General features: G+C 48.6%; 1 protein-coding gene across 20 annotated transcripts in view; it reads right to left on the bottom strand.

The window, feature by feature from the left end:
- LOC122555472 (pleckstrin homology-like domain family B member 2) overlaps positions 1-21,447 on the bottom strand; it is a 242,555-nt gene that overhangs the window by 110,301 nt on the left and 110,807 nt on the right. For 19 of the 20 annotated variants that reach the window (XM_087993097.1, XM_087993113.1, XM_087993101.1 and 16 more), the window contains 2 exons: positions 16,346-16,489; positions 14,597-14,734 (listed from right to left, as the gene is read on the bottom strand). In XM_087993097.1, the coding sequence (XP_087849223.1) occupies positions 14,597-14,734; positions 16,346-16,489 (282 nt within the window). The remainder of the gene's footprint in view (positions 1-14,596; positions 14,735-16,345; positions 16,490-21,447) is intronic. The other variant, XM_087993099.1, reaches the window with a different exon arrangement.

Raw genomic sequence — 21,447 nt, 5'->3', positions numbered from 1 at the left:
AGAGGAGACCGCATCGGGAGCAACGGATACAATAAATGATATTAGTGGATGTGCAGGTAAAACTTTGATGGATGTGGAAGGCTCCTTTAGGGCCTTGGATGGAGGTGAGGGAGGAGGTGTGGGCACAGGTTTTACAGTTCCTGCGGTGGCAGGGGAAAGTGCCAGGATGGGAGGGTGGGTCGTAGGGGGGCGTGGACCTGACCAGGTAGTCACGGAGGGAACGGTCTTTGCGGAAGGCGGAGAGGGGTGGGGAGGGAAATATATCCCTGGTGGTGGGGTCTGTTTGGAGGTGGCGGAAATGTCGGCGGATGATTTGGTTTATGCGAAGGTTGGTAGGGTGGAAGGTGAGCACCAGGGGCGTTCTGTCCTTGTTGCGGTTGGAGGGGTTGGGTCTGAGGGCGGAGGTGCGGGATGTGGACGAGATGCGTTGGAGGGCATCTTTAACCACGTGGGAAGGGAAATTGCGGTCTCTAAAGAAGGAGGCCATCTGGTGTGTTCTATGGTGGAACTGCTCCTCCTGGGAGCAGATACGGCGGAGGCGGAGGAATTGGGAATACAGGATAGCATTTTTGCAAGAGGTAGGGTGGGAAGAGGTGTAATCCAGGTAGCTGTGGGAGTCGGTGGGTTTGTAGAAAATGTGAGTGTCAAGTCGGTCATCACTGATGGAGATGGAGAGGTCCAGGAAGGGGAGGGAGGTGTCAGAGATGGTCCAGGTAAATTTAAGGACAGGGTGGAATGTGTTGGTGAAGTTGATGAATTGCTCAACCTCCTCGCGGGAGCACGAGGTGGCGCCAATGCAGTCATCAATGTAGCGGAGGAAGAGGTGGGGAGTGGTGCCGGTGTAATTATGGAAGATCAACTGCTCTACGTAGCCAACAAAGAGACAGGCATAGCTGGGGCCCATACGTGTGCCCATGGCTACCCCTTTGGTCTGGAGGAAGTGGGAGGATTCAAAGGAGAAATTGTTAAGGGTGAGGACCAGTTCGGCCAAACGAATGAGAGTGTCGGTGGAGGGGTACTGTTGGGAACGTCTGGAGAGGAAAAAACGGAGGGCTTGGAGGCCCTGGTCATGGCGGATGGAGGTGTAGAGGGATTGGATATCCATGGTGAAACGGAAGTCTTGGAGGAGGTGGAGGGCGTGGGTGGTGTCTCGAATGTATGTGGGGAGTTCCTGGACTAGGGGGGATAGGACAGTGTCGAGGTAGGTAGAGATGAGTTCAGTGGGGCAGGAGCATGCTGAGACAATGGGTCAGCCAGGGTGGTCAGGCTTGTGGATCTTGGGAAGGAGGTAGAACCGGGCAGTGCGGGGTTCCCGGACTATGAGGTTGGAAGCTGTGGGTGGGAGATCTCCTGAGGTGATGAGGTTTTGTATAGTCTGGGAGATGATGGTTTGGTGATGGGGGGTGGGGTCATGGTCGAGGGGGCAGTAGGAAGAGGTGTCCTCGAGTTGGCGTTTGGCTTCAGCGATGTAGAGGTCAGTGCGCCAGACTACCACTGCGCCCCCTTTGTCCGCTGGCTTGATGGTGAGGTCAGGATTGGAGCAGAGGGATTGGAGGGCTGCGTGTTGTGAGGGTGAGAGGTTGGAGTGGGGGAGGGGGGTCGACAGGTTGAGGCGGTTAATGTCCCGGCGGCAGTTGGAAATGAAGAGGTCGAGGGCAGGTAATAGGCCAGCGCGGGGTGTCCAGGTGGATGCAGTGTGTTGGAGGTGGGCAAAGGGGTCCTCGGAAGGTGGGCGGGAGTCCTGATTGTGAAAGTAAGCTCGGAGGCGGAGGCGAAGGAAGAATTGTTCGATGTGTATTAAATTCATTGATGCGTGGACGGAGGGGGACGAAGGTGAGTCCTTTGCTGAGGACTGATCGTTCGTCCTCAGTGGGGGGGAGGTCTGGGGGGATGGTGAAAACTCGGCAGGGCTGGGTGCTGGTGTGGGTGTAGAGCTGGGAGTGGGGTCGGAGCCAGTACCTGGAAGAAATCGAGGGTTTAGTGAAGAAAAAGAAGGAAGCATATGTCGGGTATAGACAGGATAGATCGAGTGAATCCTTAGAAGAGTATAAAGGCAGTAGGAGTATACTTAAGAGAGAAATCAGGAGGGCAAAAAGAGATAGCTTTGGCAAATAGATTTAAGGAGAATCCAAAGGGTTTTTACAAATCCACTAAGGACAAAAGGGTAACTTGGGACAGAATAGGGCCCCTCAAAGATCAGCAAGGTGGCGTTTGTGTGTGTTTCAGTACTTTCCCTATTACTGTCAATGGGCTGTCAGCTCTATAGTTCCCTATTTTCTCTCTCCATCCTATATTAAACAGTAGTGTTACACGGGCAATTTTAACCTTGAAAGATGATCCATCTCTATTATCTACAGCCATCTCTTTCATTACACCAGGGTGAAGGTCTTTGCACTCTGGGATTTTGTCAACTTTCAGTCTCATTATACTACTTATTTATGAATACTAAATTATTTTAGTTGCGCACTCTCCTTAGACCTTTGGATCTCAATTACTACAGGGTGACATCTTTTGTTTTTCTCACACAAGACAGTCTTGCAGCACATTTTTGGCTCCTCTGCCATTTCTCTCTTTTTTAAATTTACTCATGGGATGCGGGCATCGCTGGCTGGGCCAGCAGTTATTGTCTATCCCGAGTTGCCCTTGAGAAGATGGTGGTGAACTGCCTTCTTAAACTGCTGCAGTCCATTTGCCGTAGGTGGGCCCACAATGCCCTAAGGGAGGGAAATCCAGGATTATGATCCCATGAACAGTGAAGGAGGAGCAATGTACTTCCAAGTCAGGGTGGTGAGTAGCTTGGAGTGATGGTGTTTCCATGCAGCAGCTGCCCTCTTCCTTCTCAAAGGAATTGGTTGCAGGTTGAAAGGAGGTTTGGTGAATTTCTGCCGGGCAGCTTGTAGGTGGCACACACCGCTGCTACTGAGTGCCATTGATGGAGGCAGCGTGTGCTTGAGGATTTGATGCAAGCTTGTTGAGTGTTGTTGGAACTGCATCTCGTGCAGCTAAGTGAGGAGTCATCCTTCCTTGTGCCTTGTAGATGGTGGACAGGTTTTGGGGAGTCAGGTGATAAGTTACTCGCCGCAGTATTCCTAAACTTTGACCTGCCGTTACAGCCACTGTGATAATGTGGCAAGTCCAGTTGAGTTGATAGTGGGAGATTCAGTGCTGACAACACCACTGAATATCAAGAGACAATGGTCAGATTGTCTCTTATTGGAGATGGTCATTGCCTGGCATTTGTGTGGTGTGAAGGTTATAAGCTCTATTAAAAACTCTCCTGTTGCTGCTGGTAATGCTTTATTTTTAGTTACTTGTGGAAAGTTTTACAACCCATATCCTAAGTTTCTTGCTATTTTAAATTGATATTCTATTCTCTCTTACTCTATCAGTTTCCTACTTTCTGCTTTGTGGTATTCTAAAGTTCGCCTGCACTTTACAAGCAACTTTACAAGCTTCTCCTTTGATCTAACATTATCTTCAACTTCCCTCAATAGCCGGGGCACACTCAGTTTTCTTGTTGGGTATTCTTGTCGTGAAGGGATGTAAGTATTTTTTTGGAAAATCACATATTATTTCCTTAAAGAACTACTCTTGCCTTCGTGTCTTTTTCCAGTAAACTTCCTCTCAAATCTTCACAATTTAAGACCCATTTAAAATTGAACTACATCTGGTCTTTGGAGTGTAGAAGAATGAGAGGCAACTGATTGAAACATGTAAGATTGCTGAGGGATTTGACAGGGTTTTCTTTTATATTTGTTCATGGAATGTGGGCATTGCTGGCGCGGCCAGCATTTATTGCTTATTCCTAGATGCCCAGTGGCTGTTAAGAGTCAAACACATTGCTGTGGATCTGGAGTTGCATATCGGGCAGACCAGGTAAAGGGTGTGGAGATTGTTGCCCTTTTGGGAGAGGTTAGGACCAGAGGGCATAATCTCAGGATAAAGGGTCGCCCACTTACCTCAGAGACAGGGAGGAATTTCTTCTCTCAGGGGTATCGAGCCTGAGGAATTCTTTCCCTCAGAGGGCTGTAGAGGCTGGGTTATTCCGTGTACTCAAGGCTGAGATTGGTCTAATTTTTAATCAACAAGGGTTTAGGAAAATAGCAGGAAAGTGGAGTTGAGGATAATCAGATCAGTCGTGATCTCATTGTACAGTGAAGCTGACTTGGTAAGCTGGATGGCCTACTTGTGCTCCGACATCCTATATTCTGTGTTATTAATGAGAATTTATCTCACTCAGGCAGAAACGTGGGCGGCACGGTGGCACAGTGGTTAGCACTGTTGCCTCGCAGCGCCAGAGACCCGGGTTCAATTCCCGCCTCAGGCGACTGACTGTGTGGAGTTTGCACGTTCTCCCCGTGTCTGCGTGGGTTTCCTCCGGGTGCTCTGGTTTCCTCCCACAGTCCAAAGATGTGCAGGGCCAGGTGAATTGGCCATGCTAAATTGCCTGTAGTGTTAGGTAAGGGGTAAATGTAGGGGTAGGGGTAGGGGTATGGGTGGGTTCGCTTCGGCGGGTCGGTGTGGACTTGTTGGGCCGAAGGGCCTGTTTCCACACTGTAATGTAATGTAATCTAATCTAATCTAATCTAATGTAATCTAATCTAATCAAACCTTACAGAATCCACAGACCGCTTTCAGAGCAGGGCTCATTGTAATCTTTCAGACGGGGTGCCAAACAAAATTGTTGCATCGTCGATCCCATCCAATCCCATGGGAGCTTTCCGGAAAGATAGGCAAAACAAACTACAGATTTGTAATGTTGAAAAACTACCAGAGGATGGTTGTAAGTATGAAGTAACCTTCACAGGCCAAAGCCTAGCGGTACGAAATTGAAACCTGACGGTTGATTATTAGAACACCCAAACACACTAAGACGACGTAACATTCTGCATGCACCAAGGATACGCTTTTAATCAAGTTTGTGAGGTATGTGGTAGTAAAGGCCATTGACATTGACACTGCACTAAAGCAAAGGCTAGTGCAGCTATTAAGTGCTGCTCACTGGCCCCCAACAGACTGAACACAAGGAGTACCTTCCTGCAGCAATAAAGTTTCACCTCTGGTATCATGCCAGAGATGCACACATGAAGTGTTTAACAAACAAGAGTCTGGTGATGTACATGATGAGACAAGGAATAGTGTCTGTGTTTCACACTGGTAATCACACATCAGTATCATCCTACTGTCCAAAGAGTTTGCAAAACATCAAATGATCTGTTATCAGAAAACTGGCAAGAATTCTTTATTGATCATACTGCCACAGGGCAAGTAGCAAACTGATACCACTGAGGATTCTAATAAATAGGTACCCAGAGATATAGAAAGCCTTGGGAAACCTAATCATGTAAAATGATCGTTATTCACTGGATACAATGGCTCACCAGTTCCATGTGCAGGTTCTACAGTACAGCTGAAACTTTATTGCTGGAACAGCACAGCAGGTCAGGCAGCATCTAGGGAACAGAAGATTCGACGTTTCGGGCACATGCCCTTCTTCAGGCATGTGCCCGAAACGTCGAATCTTCTGTTCCCTAGATGCTGCCTGACCTGCTGTGCTGTTCCAGCAATAAAGTTTCAGCTTTGATCTCCAGCGTCTGCAGACCTCACTTTCTCCTCGAAGGTTCTACAGTACAGTCAATCTGCCAGGGCATCACAGATGTTTCATAGTTTGGACACTTCTGGACCAACAACTACAAGTTTACTGACATGTCACGACCCTGCACCAGTCACAATCTATAGAATCAGTCCGACATCAGACACACACAGAAGCAGCTGTAGACTATTCAAGAAACACTGGCAGAGCTGAATATGAAAGGATGGAACTTTCTTCTGAATTAATGGAGTGAAAAGCACAACTCACAAGATGAACGAAGAGCTGAAAAAGACAGAAAGAACTCCTTCTGCTTCCCATTGGTTCGCACATGGACTATGACTTTTGGTTTGTTCACAGTTTCCTCTCAAACTGGTCTGCAGCCTCTTAAGGTTGGTATCCTGGCACTACTGCAGCAACACAATCCTGCAGTATTTAGGTCTATAATTTCAGAAAGACCAGAAACCTATCTCTTTTGCTCTTGGATTCCCTGCAAGAACTGCCTTTCTACTCTTATTGAGCGGAATTAGTAAGTGCAAAGAGGCAGGAGAGGAGAGGGAGAAAGCAAGGAAAATGTAGGGAAATGAAGAGGAACGAAAATGAGGGAAGTAACGCAGTCATCAATATGCACAAACTAAGATCCCACAGTCAGCAATGGAATAATGCTCAGATACTCTAGACTTTTCTCTGGCGCTAATTTAGGGGTAATTGGCCATGGCAACAGAAAAACCCCTCTACTCTTCACTGCTTAGGTGCTGACAGACATTTTATACAGAAGACACCTTCTCTCCATTTACAGTACAGTCTGCTCACTCTATTCTCCTCTGGGTAGAGCTCCTCAGTATTAACCTCAACTGGTCCAGTATTTGGAGAAACGATTTTAGCACTGGTCAGCCGTCAGAGGGATGGTTCCGTGGGGGTGTTCATCTCAGAGCAAGTCCAGCAGGGTGAGGCCAAATGACTGCAGAGGCAACTAGCCGGACATTAAAGCAGGAGAAAGTGAGGACTGCAGATGCTGGAGACCAGAGTTGAAAAGTGTGGTGCTGGAAAAGCGCAGCAGGCCAGGCAGCATCCATGGAGCAGGATTCTCCCGCTCCTCGGACATTAAAGCAGCCCTTGTTAAAGCTACTGAATGGCATAGGACAATCTGGAGGGGAAAGGGGCACACAGCATGTGAACAGGGTATAGTCTCACTTCATCTCACATCACAAGTCTGGGGAAAGCCTTCGTGTCCAAGTTGCTGGCAGAGACTGAGGCCATCAAGTCAAAGAAAACAATCAAAGCAGCATCAGGCATGCCTAGATACTTGGGGCCATGACATTAAAATAAACATGCAGACTTCAATGTTTTGTATTTTGGTGTAAGCATCACTTTTGGCTTGTAGAATTAATGAGGGGACAAAGCAGCGTGTAAAATTATTTACAGGAAGCGTTTTGAGGGATTTATGAAAGAAATGACAGAGAGCAGGATGCAGATGTAATGCCACACCAACATGCTAGGGCTCACACATCAATTCTATGAACCCCATGTTAACTGGGAAAAAAAATCAACACTCCTCAGCAACTTTCACAGAACATGCTATGCATTGAGAGCAGCTTTCAAAGTACTGGATGTTACATTTGGATTCTTTCACTGGAATGTAAGCAAGTGTAACGCACAAACTCAGGAACCACCTACTGACCCTTTCCAACTGTTCCTGTAAGCATTCTCTCCTGGACTCTGGGCAGTTATCAAGCTCTTTCTTCAACTCAGAGTAAACCTCTCGCAGCCTCTCTACTCTCTCTCTCTCAGTTTTCAAATGTGTTTTCTCCTGAAAAGCAGAGCACAGAAATGACAAGAAGGAATGGTGACGTAAAAGGAATCGGTGCCCACCGCGGGTACATCGCCGACTTCCTTGCACTCACTGGGCAGTGCTGGGTTCAGCTGCTTTGTAGCCAGGCTCAAGGTGGGCAGGTTACTAACAAAACTCTGTGTGGAGTTTGCACAATCTCCCCGTGTCTGCGTGGGTTTCCTCCAGGTGCTCCGGTTTCCTCCCACAGTCCAAAGATGTGCAGGTCAGGTGAAATGGCCATGCTAAATTGCCCGTAGTGTTAGGTAAGGGGTAAATGTAGGGGAATGGGTTTAGGTGGGTTGCTCTTTGGAGGGTCAGCGTGGACTTGCTGGGCAGAAGGGCCTGTTTCCACACTGTAAGTGATCTAAAAAGGGCATGTTTTATAGGAAAAGCCATTCAGCCCCTCGGCTAAACTAGCTAAAATAACCAGCAAACACCACGATAAACCAGCTAAAATAACCAACAAACACTACGATAAACCAGCTAAAATAACCAGCCAACACAACAATAAACCGGCTAAAATAACCAACAAACACCATGATACACCGGCTACAATAACCAGCAAACACCGTGATAAACCTGCCAACAAAACAGCAAACACCGCGGTAAACCTGCTAAAATAACCAGCAAACACCGCAATAAACCGGCTACAATAACCAGCAAACACCGTGATAAACCTGCCAACAAAACCAGCAAACACCGGTAAACCTGCTAAAATAACCAGCAAACACCGCAATAAACCGGCTACAATAACCAGCAAACACCGTGATAAACCTGCCAACATAACCAGCAAACACAGCGGTAAACCTGCTAAAATAACCAGCAAACACCGCAATAAACCGGCTAAAACAACCAGCAAACACCGCGATAAACCGGCTAAAATAACCAGCAAACACCGCGATAAACTGGTTATTGTAGCCGGTTTATTGCGGTGTTTGCTGATTATTTTAGCAGCTTTACCGCGGTGTTTGCTGGTTTTGTTGGCAGGTTTATCACGGTGTTTGCTGGCTATTGTAGCCGGTGTATCACGGTGTTTGTTGGTTATTGTAGCCGGTTTATTGTGGTGTTGGCTGGTTATTTTAGCTGGTTTATCGTAGTGTTTGTTGGTTATTTTAGCTGGTTTACCATGATAAACTGGCTAAAATAACCAGCAAACACCACGATAAACCGGCTAAAACAACCAGCAAACACCGCAATAAACTGGCTAAAACAACCAGCAAACACCGTGATAAACCTGCCAACATAACCAGCAAACACCAGACAGCATGCGCAATACAAGTGCCAGACAATAGCTATCTCCAAAAGAACATAATCTAACCATTTCCCTTTGAATTCCAAGGCAATACCATCACTGAATCCCTAACTATCAATGGCCTGAGATTCTCACTGACCAAAAACTCAACTGGACTCAAAATGTACAGAATGACGACAAGAATAGGTGAGGTGCTAGGAATCCTGCAATGAATAACTCACCTCCTGACTTCCAAAAGCCTGTCCATCATCTACAAGGCACATGAAAGGAGAGTGTGATAGAATACATCCCATTTAGCAGGATGAGTGATTTCCAACAACACTCAAGAAGCTTGACAACATGCAGGGCAAAGCAGCCCATTTGAGTCGCACCAAATCCCCAAACACGGACTCGCTCCACCACTGTTGGCCAGGAACATTGGTGTGAAGCATCCATAGGACACACTGCAGAAATTCACCAAACCTCCTTAGAGCGGACCTCACTAAACCGTCCATCCAGAAGGACAAGGGCAGGAGATACATAGGAACAACTCTACCTGCAAGTTCTCCTTCAGGGTCACTGGGTCAAAGTGCGGGAATTCTCTCCCTAATGACATTGTGGGTCAATCTACAGTACATAGAGACTGTAATGGTTCAAAACGTCAGCTCAACACCACCTTCTCAAGGGCAGGTAGAAATGGGAAGTAAATGCAGCAAGAAACGACCTCTTCCCAGAACTACTTTAAAAAGAAAACAAATCGAGCAGAGGGTAAATACAGAATATTAGTCCATCATTACAGGAAAGCATGATGGTAGAGTAATGAGGGAGCTTTAAAACAAAACAAACTTGCTGGAAAAACTCAACAAGTCTGGCAGTAACTGTGGAGAGAGAAAGCGGAGCGAACATTTCGAGTCCAGTGACCTTCCTTCAGACAGGGAGGTAAGGTTTGTCCTCTCCAGTGCAATGACAATGAACAGGTCAATAAATCACCCAGTGTCCATGGAGCCTGTCATCATTTTAACAGCTGTGGCTTTAACAAGAACACATGACAATTACATAGTGCCTTCAACAAAAACAATATTGAGAGAGGCCATTCGAGACTGCACCGCCTGGATGGTAGGTGGCATAGTTGGCAAAGTGATCGGGGGGGGGCGGGAGGGCGTAGGATGGAAAAGAGTTGAGAGTGAAACAAAAAGGGAGACTTCGGACAGGGAGACAGTTCATGGTGTGGTGACTGGAGCAGATTACTGTGGGGGGGACTGTGGGGTGGGTGTAGATTACTGTGGTGGGGACTGTGGGGGGGGTATAGATTACTGTGGGGGGGACTGTGGGGTGGGTGCAGATTACTGTGGGGGGGACTGTGGGGTGGGTGTAGATTACTGTGGTGGGGACTGTGGGGGGGGTATAGATTACTGTGGTGAGGACTGTGGGGTGGATGCAGATTACTGTGGTGGGGACTGTGGGGTGGGTGCAGATTACTGTGGTGGGGACTGTGGGGGGGGTATAGATTACTGTGGTGGGGACTGTGAGGTGGGTGTAGATTACTGTGGGGGGGACTGTGGGGTGGGTGCAGATTACTGTGGGGGGGACTGTGGGGTGGGTGTAGATTACTGTGGGGGGGACTGTGGGGTGGGTGCAGATTACTGTGGGGGGGACTGTGGGGTGGGTGTAGATTACTGTGGTGGGGACTGTGGGGGGGGGTATAGATTACTGTGGTGGGGACTGTGAGGTGGGTGTAGATTACTGTGGGGGGGACTGTGGGGTGGGTATAGATTACTGTGGGGGGGACTGTGGGGTGGGTGTAGATTACTGTGGGGGGGACTGTGGGGTGGGTGTAGATTACTGTGGGGGGGACTGTGGGGTGGGTGCAGATTACTGTGGTGGGTGTAGATTACTGTGGTGGGGACTGTGAGGTGGGTATAGATTACTGTGGTGGGGACTGTGGGGGGGGGTATAGATTACTGTGGGGGGGACTGTGGGGTGGGTGTAGATTACTGTGGTGGGTGTAGATTACTGTGGTGGGGACTGTGAGGTGGGTATAGATTACTGTGGGGGGGACTGTGGGGTGGGTATAGATTACTGTGGGGGGGACTGTGGGGTGGGTGTAGATTACTGTGGGGGGGACTGTGGGGTGGGTGCAGATTACTGTGGGGGGGACTGTGGGGTGGGTGTAGATTACTGTGGTGGGGACTGTGGGGGGGGGTATAGATTACTGTGGTGGGGACTGTGAGGTGGGTGTAGATTACTGTGGGGGGGACTGTGGGGTGGGTATAGATTGATGGGCGGCACGGTGGCACAGTGGTTAGCACTGCTGCCTCACAGCGCCAGAGACCCGGGTTCAATTCCCGCCTCAGGCGACTAACTGTGTGGAGTTTGCACGTTCTCCCCGTGTCTGCGTGGGTTTCCTCCGGGTGCTCTGGTTTCCTCCCACAGTCCAAAGATGTGCAGGTCAGGTGAATTGGCCATGCTAAATTGCCCGTAGTGTTAGCTAAGGGGTAAATGTAGGGGTATGGGTGGGTTGCGCTTCGGTGGGGCGGTGTGGACTTGTTGGGCCGAAGGACCTGTTTCCACACTGTAAGTAATCTAAACTAATCTAATCTAATTACTGTGGGGGGGACTGTGGGGTGGGAGCAGATTACTGTGGTGGGGACTGTGAGGTGGGTGTAGATTACTGTGGGGGGGACTGTGGGGTGGGTATAGATTACTGTGGTGGGGACCTTGGGGTGGGTGTAGGTTACTGTGGTGGGGACTGTGGGGTGGGTGTAGATTACTGTGGGGGGGACTGTGGGGTGGGTGCAGATTACTGTGGGGGGGACTGTGGGGTGGGTGTAGATTACTGTGGTGGGTGTAGATTACTGTGGTGGGGACTGTGGGGTGGGAGTAGATTACTGTGGGGGGGACTGTGGGGTGGGTGCAGATTACTGTGGTGGGGACTGTTGGGGGGGGTATAGATTACTGTGGGGGGGACTGTGGGGTGGGTATAGATTACTGTGGTGAGGACTGTGGGGTGGGTGTAGATTACTGTGGGGGGGACTGTGGGGTGGGTGGAGATTAGTGTGGTGGGGACTGTGGGGTGGGTGTAGATTACTGTGGGGGGGACTGTTGGGGACTGTAGGGTGGGTGTAGATTACTGTGATGGGGACTGTGGGGTGGGAGCAGATTTCTGTGGGGGGGACTGTGGGGTGGGTGTAGATTACTGTGGTGGGGACTGTTGGGGGGGGTATAGATTACTGTGGTGAGGACTGTGGGGTGGATGCAGATTACTGTGGTGGGGACTGTGGGGTGGGTGTAGATTACTGTGGTGGGGACTGTGGGGTGGGAGTAGATTACTGTGGGGGGGACTGTGGGGTGGGTGCAGATTACTGTGGTGGGGACTGTGGGGTGGGTGCAGATTACTGTGGGGGGGACTGTGGGGTGGGTATAGATTACTGTGGTGAGGACTGTGGGGTGGGTGTAGATTACTGTGGGGGGGACTGTGGGGTGGGTGGAGATTAGTGTGGTGGGGACTGTGGGGTGGGTGTAGATTACTGTGGGGGGGACTGTGGGGGACTGTAGGGTGGGTGTAGATTACTGTGATGGGGACTGTGGGGTGGGAGCAGATTTCTGTGGGGGGGACTGTGGGGTGGGTGTAGATTACTGTGGTGGGGACTGTTGGGGGGGGTATAGATTACTGTGGTGAGGACTGTGGGGTGGATGCAGATTACTGTGGTGAGGACTGTGGGGTGGGTGCAGATTACTGTGGGGGGGACTGTGGGGTGGGTGTAGATTACTGTGGGGTGGACTGTGGGGTGGGTGTAGATTACTGTGGGGGGGACTGTGTGTCGAAGTTGCCAGCCTAATCCCTGACAATAGGCAGGTGTCCACACTAGCACCCACGCAGCCACTTGCCAAAGAAGCCCAACACACTCTCTGTGGGTACTTACTGTTCAGTCCCAGCACTGAGTACAGTCCACCAACATGAGTACAACACAATCTCTTCGCTGTCATTCAAGCCTCTCAAGTACTGGGCAATGCAGTCCAACAGGCCTTCACACACCAAACACAGTGGTTAAAACTGAGCAGTCACAAGCAGTGTTGACCAAGCAGAGAGTGGGGGTTAGGAGATGTTGGTGGCCAGGAACGGAGGGGGAAGGTTGAGGCTTTTGTCGAAGATGACTTTCAAGAAACATACAAACACACAACTGCACACTAAAATTGCACATAGATTCAACGACTGGGTTCCAAACCTATACTTTAGGATGCCCTGTGCCATTTTACTCCTGTAGCCGGTCCTTCACGGAGTAATATGAGAATACACAGAAACAAGGAGTTACTTACACAAAGAATTTGCGTCTGTACAGCCCTTTCCACAGTCTTCGGGTGGTCTAAGACACTCCATAGCCAATCACGCACTTTCAAAATGTCACAATGTCAGAGCCATGGGAGTTCATTTGTGTACAGGAAACTCCAACAAGCAGCGGCCAGACAACCGCAAGTTAATCTTTTGATGATGATGATGGAAGGACAAATAATGGCCAAGATATCAGGGCCCAACTGCCTGGCTCATCCTCAAACAGCACCAGAGGGATCTCTCACCTCTGCGTCACATCTCATTACTTCTGACTGTGTCGCACTCTCCTAGCAATTCACAGACAGGTCAGCCTCGATACTGTGTTTCTTGCTCTGGAGTGGGATTTGAGCCCGCCAATGTCTGTGCCCTGTAAGTATCTATCCTCAGAAAACATCCTTCGTGGATTAACCTCTAAGCAGCTGTCGTCCATCGTTGCGCAGTTTCATGGGCAGGTTCTCAAAGACACCATTATCACGTGGGACTTAACAGCAGTGGTTGTAAACAGAAAGCTTTCATTGCGTTAGCAGATGGAATTAAGAAGTCTGTGGTCGGCTGGATGAATGGCTATGGAATTCCCGACAGAGAATAGGGTAGTGACTGTGATCTAAGGTAATTAAATTCAGGTTCAAAAGCTGAAAACAACAGGATTCCTGATTGGATTGATCGTGCTGAAGCTCTCATCAGCCGTCATGGAAAAAGGTGAAAGAAAGCAGCCGGACAGTCAGGGTGGGAATAAGATGGAGCTCCCAGTTTCTCTGAGACTACTTGTAATGGGCTTGTCTCCCCTCTGGATCCAATTCTTGAGGTTTATTTGTCCTAATACTGTCTCATTTTCAATTCTGCCATCATCCCTGTCAGGAATTAAAATCTCGCCTGCCCATCACAGACATTTACCTTGAGCGCTAATCCAGGCACACCCTTCCTAGCAACCCTTTATACATGACTGCAATACGTTAAGACCATTCACCTCTGATACAGGAACAGGCCACTCAGCCCCTCAAATCTGTCTTCTAGATCATGGCTGATCATCTACTCAATGCTGTATCACTTGATATTATTCAATCTATTGCTCTCTAACGTGAACACACTCAATAATTGAGCCTCCACAGTCCTCTGGAGTAGAGAATTTCAAAGACTCAAGAGAAAAATTTCTTCATCTCAGTCGCTTATCCTCAGACAGTATCCCTTGGTCCTAAAACCCACTCCTCACCAGGGGAAACATCTATCTGAGGAAAGGTCACAGACTTGAAACACACAACTCTGTTCCTCTCTCAACGGGTGACATGTTTCCATCGTTGCCTGTTTTGATTATATAAAAATTAGCATGTTTACCATCTCTAATTTCCTGATGTGAACCTCTGAGGATATTCGTTCTTCCATTTATTCTTTCCCTGGCTACAGTTGTATTTTTTGGATAATCTACTGTAAATTGCAGAGCACTATGAGCTGGCTGACCCAAAATACAGGTCAAGCAACAAAATATCCTTCCTCTGCAGGACCCCTTGCTAAGTGTTAACTGGGTTTAAGATCAGCAAATCATCTCCAGATCTAAAACTGCTCACTTACAGCAGGAAGTGCACAACAATCAGTTTAACACTCTCCAATGGTTCGTACCTTCACCTTTTCAGACGTGACACTGGTCTCCAGGTCAGTTATCTTCTTCTGTAGCTGCTCCAAAACATCTTTCTCATACTGGACGTGTGAAATCTCAGAGTTCCTCTCCCCTTCTAACAGGGCACGCTCCATCTCCACCTGTAAACAGAACAAAAACAATGTCCTTTTATTCAACAGAAGGCCGTATCATTGGGTGAAAAAATTTCTGTTTGCACCTTCCATTCCACCCTGTCATTAGAAAGTAATCTGTATACAGAGAAGGGAAAGAAAATCCCGAAGAAATCACAGTGGTCAGCACTGCTGCCTCACAGCGCCAGAGACCCGGGTTCAATTCCTGCCTCGGGCAACTGTCTGTGTGGAGTTTGCACATTCTCCCCGTGTCTGCGTGGGTTTCCTCCGGGTGCTCCGGTTTCCTCCCACAATCCAAAGATGTGCAGGTCAGGTGAATTGGCCATGCTAAATTGCCCATAGTGTTAGGTGAAGGGGTAAATGTAGGGGAATGGGTCTGGGTGGGTTGCTCTTCGGAGGGTCGGTGTGGACTTGTTTCCACACCGAAGGGCCTGTTTCCACACTGTAAGTAATCTAAAAAATGTTATTCTTTATAGGAGGTATTGGTGTAGTGGGGATGTCACTGGGCTAATAATCCAGAGGCTCAGGCTAGATGCACTGCAGAAGCTGATATCTGTTCTGGGCTCTGAACTTTAAGAAGGACCCACTGGTCTCCGAGGCCATGCAGGGTGGATTCACCAGAATCTGGACGCCAACATTCAATTACAAGAAGAGTTTACACAGACCAGGGCTACTTTCCCTGGAATTTGGAAGAATAAAGGGTGGTCTGACCAACATACACCTCAAGATTTGCAGACATTAACTGGAAAGCCCCTTTCTCAATGCTGCTATCTACCACTAAACCCCAACCCCTCGCAGTTTTGCCATACCCAACTATACTCATTAGGACTTTATTCATTCATGGGGTGTGGCCTTTGCTGATTGCACTGAAGAAGGTGGTGTTGAGCTGCCTTCATGAAGTCCTAATGAGTATAGTTGGGTATGGCAAAACTGCGAGGGGTTGGGGTTTAGTGGTAGATAGCAGCATTGAGAAAGGGGCTTTCCAGTTAACCTTCCAACATCTCACAAAGAGTCATAATCTCCTGAGAGAGCTGGTAAGAAGCAGAGAGCCTCTGAAGGGAACGGTGCAAAAGCTGAAAAGCCAGCCTTGACACAGCAGCTCCAGATGTGAGTGGTACTATCGTGCAGCTAACAAAGCCAACTTCAAGGCCAGCTATTCAGAGAAGCTGGGGGCCCCTAGTACAGGTAGCTGTCAAAAGTCAGAACATCCTCTCAAGACCCAAAGTAGTCAACTCCCTTTTTTGCCCAGCTTGAAGTCCATTTGCCCAGTCCCGTAGCCTCACAATATCTCGTTGTATGTTTCCACCTACATGGCTCACAATACTGCTCCCAACAACCATTCTGCTCCTGAACAATCCTTCTACAAAGCATCAATTTACCTCGAAACACTCACCCACCTTCTTGCTGTGATTCTGCACGTTCTTTCTTTACAGATAACAGTCCAACTGCCTCTTGCGTGTCCTCCTTTACACTCACAACCCTTCATCTATTTGGCAGTGGAATAATACCATAAGCAATTCCATGGGAGATATGTCTCAGGCATTCCATGCAATTGAAAGACATAAGGTCCCGGTTTCTGGAATTGTGAACTTGGAAAACAGCCTTCATTATATTCAGTACCTCTTGTGAGGACTCCTCCATCTGATTGTCCAGTTCTTTGATCTTCCTGTTAATTTCTTCCACGTTGTTGAGGATGCACACACAGTCTTCCTCTACTTGGATAATTCTCTCTTTCACGTTCCTCTCAGCCAATTCCTTCTCTTCCTGAAAGACAAACAGCGAATTTTAAGGGTGAACAAATGCATGAATTGGGGAATCAGCTCCAAACTGAGCAGCCACTAGTGAGCTCAGGAACATGATGGTGCCAAAAGCAGTATACTATATCCTTTTTAGAGGAAAAGATAATTGTCAGTCCTGCCCTCCTGCGAACAGGCCTGCCCGCCTGAGAACAGGCCTGCACTCCTCCGAACAGGCCTGTGCTCCTTCGAACAGGCCTGCGCTCCTCCGAGCAGGCCTGCGCTCCTCCGAGCAGGCCTGCGCTCCTCCGAACAGGCCTGCGCTCCTCCGAACAGGCCTGCGCTCCTCCGAACAGGCCTGCGCTTCTCCGAACAGGCCTGCGCTCCTCCGAACAGGCCTGCGCTCCTCCGAACAGGCCTGCGCTCCTGCAAACAGGCCTGCACTCCTGCAAACAGGCCTGCACTCCTCCGAACAGGCCTGCACTCCTCCGAACAGGCCTGCACTCCTCCGAACAGGCCTGCACTCCTCCGAACAGGCCTGCACTCCTCCGAACAGGCCTGCACTCCTCCGAACAGGCCTGCACTCCTCCGAACAGGCCTGCACTCCTCCGAACAGGCCTGCACTCACCCAGAATGGCCTCCAACTCTCTTTCCAGAATTAGGCTAATGTTATTTCTTTCTGTTTCAACCAATCACCTGACCACCTTATAAAACGGGGCAGAAGTGCAAAAATGTATTTGTTAACCTAAAATCACGATTTAATTGAAACTAGAAAAACATTTTTGCTAAATGATGAGATAAACGTGACAGGAGTCTTGGGAACTTGCCACTTCCTAAAAGGTTACTCTAATGGTCAGGCTAAGATTGGAATGTACTTTCAGGTCTAAGTATTTCCTCTGGCGTCAAAGAAAGGCATATTTACAACAATACTTTCCGTGCATTAACATTTTTACAACATTCATTCGCAGGATGTGCCTGGGGACAACATTTATTACCCATTCCTTAATGCTGTGGAAGAGGTGACGTGAGCTGCCATATTGAATGGCTGCAGTCCTCGGTGGGGTGGGTGAGACCCCGCAGCGACAGGTCAGTCTGGGTACAACATACAGCCTGGGGAGTGAAATGATTCCTCAGTGAAGGCCAGTGGCTCCATTACTGCTGCCCCATCCCCAACTCAATGTACCTTTGTACACTGGGAACAGCACCTGCCTCAAAAACATCATCTTCTCTTTAACCCCCGAGGGCTTCTGACTGAGACCATCAAAAAATTGCAGGTCGATGTGGAATGGAACAGAGCTGAGCGAGCGCTGAGGTCCATGTGCTAACAAAGTACAGCTTCCCCCTGGCTGCAGAGGAAAGCCCAATTATCGCTGAGATTAAACAAAATTCCAAAAGCTACAAGAGAGCTGGCAATCCCACAGGACTGCGCGCTGCAGTTTCCTTTTATAAGTCGATATGAATGGTTACGGTTGTCAACACCGAACCATCTGTGTAATGTCGCGTTTCACCAGCCCACAGGGAAAGAGCTCCAGATGCTGTTCCCTGATGGGTGGTGTCATATTTTAGCCTGTTATAGATCCGCTACAATCCCATTCTTCCTTCCGGACCCCATATCTCTCAGAACGTGGTATCATTGCGCAGACAAATACCTCAAACGTCTCGTCAAAGGTCTATCTTTGCTTTTAACGATCAAGTGTAAACAATAGGAAGGGATGGGTGGGAAACAGCGTAGCAGTAGGGGAGCCTGGGGGTATCTGTGCACAAATTGTTGAAGGTTGCAAGGACAGGTCCAAAGCTTGGTTAATCAAGCAAATATCATGTTGTTGTGGCAGAGAGTCCAAGGTGTTATCTTGTACTTAAACTGAAACAAAACCTGATTAGACCTCAGCGAGGGTAGTGTGTCCAATTCTCGGCCCTATATCTTTGGAAGGGTGTGAATTAGAATTAGAATCCCGACAGTGTGGGAACAGGCCCTTCAGCCCAGCAAGTCCACACTGCCCCTCCAAAGAATATCCCACCCAGACCCATCCCTCTAACACTCTGCATTCCTCCCAAAAGCTTCGGGCAATTTAGCATGGCCAACTTACCTAACCTGCACATCGTTGGACTGTGGGAGGAAGCCCACGCAGACACGGGGGGGGGAACGTGCAAACTCCACACAGACAGTCACCCGAGGCTGGAACTGAACCTGGATCCCTGGCGCTGTGAGGCAGCGGTGCTGACCACTGAGCTACTGTGCCAATCCAACACTGCCACTGGATTTTGCTGTCTCGCAGAAAGGAGTCCCAACAATGATTCTAGGCAGGAGGAATTATGGTTATTGGTTATTGGATGAACCGGCACGACTGGGACTACTCTCCTTGGAGAAGGAGAAGAGGTGATCGGTTTTCAAAATCCTGAGCGGTCTGGACAGATCACAGAGGGAGAAACCATGTGCACCAGTGACGGGATGGTGAATCAGAGGACATGGGTTTAAGGTAGTTGACAAAAGAAGCAACAGCAACATGAGGAGAAAGCTATTCGTGCAGCAAGTGGTTAGGGTCTGGGGTGTACTGTCTGAGAGTGTGGGGGGAGGCAGGTTCACTTGAATGGAGCAAGAGAATTGAGGTTTCAGGCAGAAGCCCATTCCTGATGAAGGGCTGATGCCCGAAACATTGACTCTCCTGCTCCTCGGATGCTGCCTGACTGGCTGTGCTTTTCCAGCGCCACTCTTTTCGACTCCAATCTCCAGCACCTGCAGTCCTCACTTTCTCCTAGGAGTTGGGAGGTCATGTTGCGGCTGTACAGGACGTTGGTTAGGCCACTGTTGGAATATTGCGTGCAATTCTGGTCTCCTTCCTATCGGAAAGATGTTGTGAAACTTGAAAGGGTTCAGAAAAGATTTACAAGGATGTTGCCAGGGTTGGAGGGCTTGCGCTATAGGGAGAGGCTGAACAGGCTGGGGCTGTTTTCCCTGGAAGCTGAGGGGTGACCTTATAGAGGTTTACAAAATTATGAGGGGCATGGATAGGATAAATAGGCAAGGTCTTTTCCCTGGGGTGGGGGAGTCCAGAACTGGTTTAGGGTGAGAGGGGAAAAATTTAAAAGGGATCTAACAGACAATCTTTTCACACAGAGGGTGGTGCATGTTTGGAATGAGCTACTGGAGGAGGTGGTGGAAACTGGGACAATTACATTTAAAAGGCATCAGGGTGGGTACATGAATAGGGAGGGATATGGGCCAAGTGCTGGCAAATGGGACTAGATTAGGTTAGGATATCTAAATGGCATGGATGAGTTGGTCTGTTTCCGGGCTGTACATCTTTATGACTCTATTACATGATGGTTAGGGTCTGGAATGTACTGTCTGAGAGTGTGGTGGAGGCAGGTTCAACCCCAGCTTTCAAAAGGGAATATGATCACAATCTGAAATGGAAACATGTGCAGGGTTCTGGGGGGGAAGGGGTGGGTATATCGTGACAGGCTGAATGTTGTCTCCAGGCTGTGCTGGAACCATTCTCTGACCTCAATCCAGAAAGGTGCCTCTGTCGCCTTTCACCTCGAGCATGGATTCCTGTCGGGTCACTCCTGAGTCTCCCAAACTCACCGATCAGACATTTTTACACAGTGTTGTGCAGGCCCAGAACCGCATCATCGAATTACTTGGTACAGGAAGCGGTCATGCTACCCACTGAGCCTCTGCTGGCTCTCAGAAGGAACTAACCAATTAGCCTCACTCACCAGCTCTTCCTCAAAAGCACTACTTTCTCCTCCATTAAAAGTTCTCAAATTCTCTTGCAAAACTGCTTCCATCCTCACTCTCTGTGCGACCCTCTGATACCTCACCCTCGTCATCAGGGCAAACAGTTTAGCAGGATGTGCCAGGCGCTGGCTGGGCCAGCATTTACTGCCCATTCCTTCGTGCTGCAGAAAAGGTGGCGTGAACTGCCATACTGAGTGGCAGTGGGTGGGTGAACCCTGCAGTGACAAGTCAGTCGTGGCTCAGTTGGCAGCATCTGACCTTGGGGTACAGTGTCCAACCCGAAGTGTAAAATGAATCCTCACTGAAAATAGGAAAAGCCAGTAAATACTATGGAAAATGTGCCTTTCTTTGATGCCATAGGAAAATTAGAATGCTGCATTAAAATCCCTCAGCATTGTTTAAACCTCGATCCAATCTCCTCTTAATTGCAACATTATCCTTATTAACCTTCTCTGCACCAAGAATAATCTTGCACTCTCCACGTTTATATCAGGTGGGTAAGAAGATTCATGCACTTTGACAGGTCTGCAGATGGCTAATGGCTAAAGGTTCTGAGAGCAAACAGTCAAAAGCCCCGAGGGTATCTTGCAGTAAACATGAAGTGAGCTCAGTGAGTTTTGGGACAACACATCCATCCTCGGACAAGCCAAACAGAGACACGCATGAGAATTCCTAGAAGCATGGCATTCCAACTCTATCAACAAATACATCGACTTGGATCCCATTTACAATCCCCTGAGAAAAAGAACAGGAAATGACATCACCATAGGAAATTATGTCACCACAGCAAATGACATCACCAACCCAAGGAAACTCAAACATATAGATAGAAAGCGGGCTACACCACCAGTGCTTCATTCAGAGGCTCACTGAAGATGTTACCTAGTATGGTGACGAAACGTCTAAAAATGAACCTTCCAGCTCAGCGAGCAAACCTACATCCTGATGTGAACTTGTGAGTTTGCTGTGAACTGGTTGCAGATGCCCCCAGGTCTGGCCCAGGAGACAGAGGTATATGCTCAATGCCAACATGACTGGCAACCATTACCAGGCCTATTCTTCTTTCAAGCCAAGGTGGGCATAAGGTGAATACATTGCGATAACTCTGCTCCTTTAACAAGGTTATGCAGTCCTTGACTATTTTTAAGGAAGGTCATAAACGACGCAGACTCCAAAAGATCTGGGGAGTGAAGTATTTTAGGGCCAGTTTGATTATAGCTAACACATACTGCCTCAGAAAACAC

The sequence above is a fragment of the Chiloscyllium plagiosum genome, unplaced genomic scaffold (genome assembly GCF_037043375.1).
Source record: "Chiloscyllium plagiosum isolate Xiang-an unplaced genomic scaffold, Cpla_swu_hap1 HiC_scaffold_12, whole genome shotgun sequence".
Taxonomy (NCBI): Eukaryota; Metazoa; Chordata; class Chondrichthyes; order Orectolobiformes; family Hemiscylliidae; genus Chiloscyllium; species Chiloscyllium plagiosum.
This window is presented reverse-complemented; position numbering and strand designations above follow the sequence as displayed.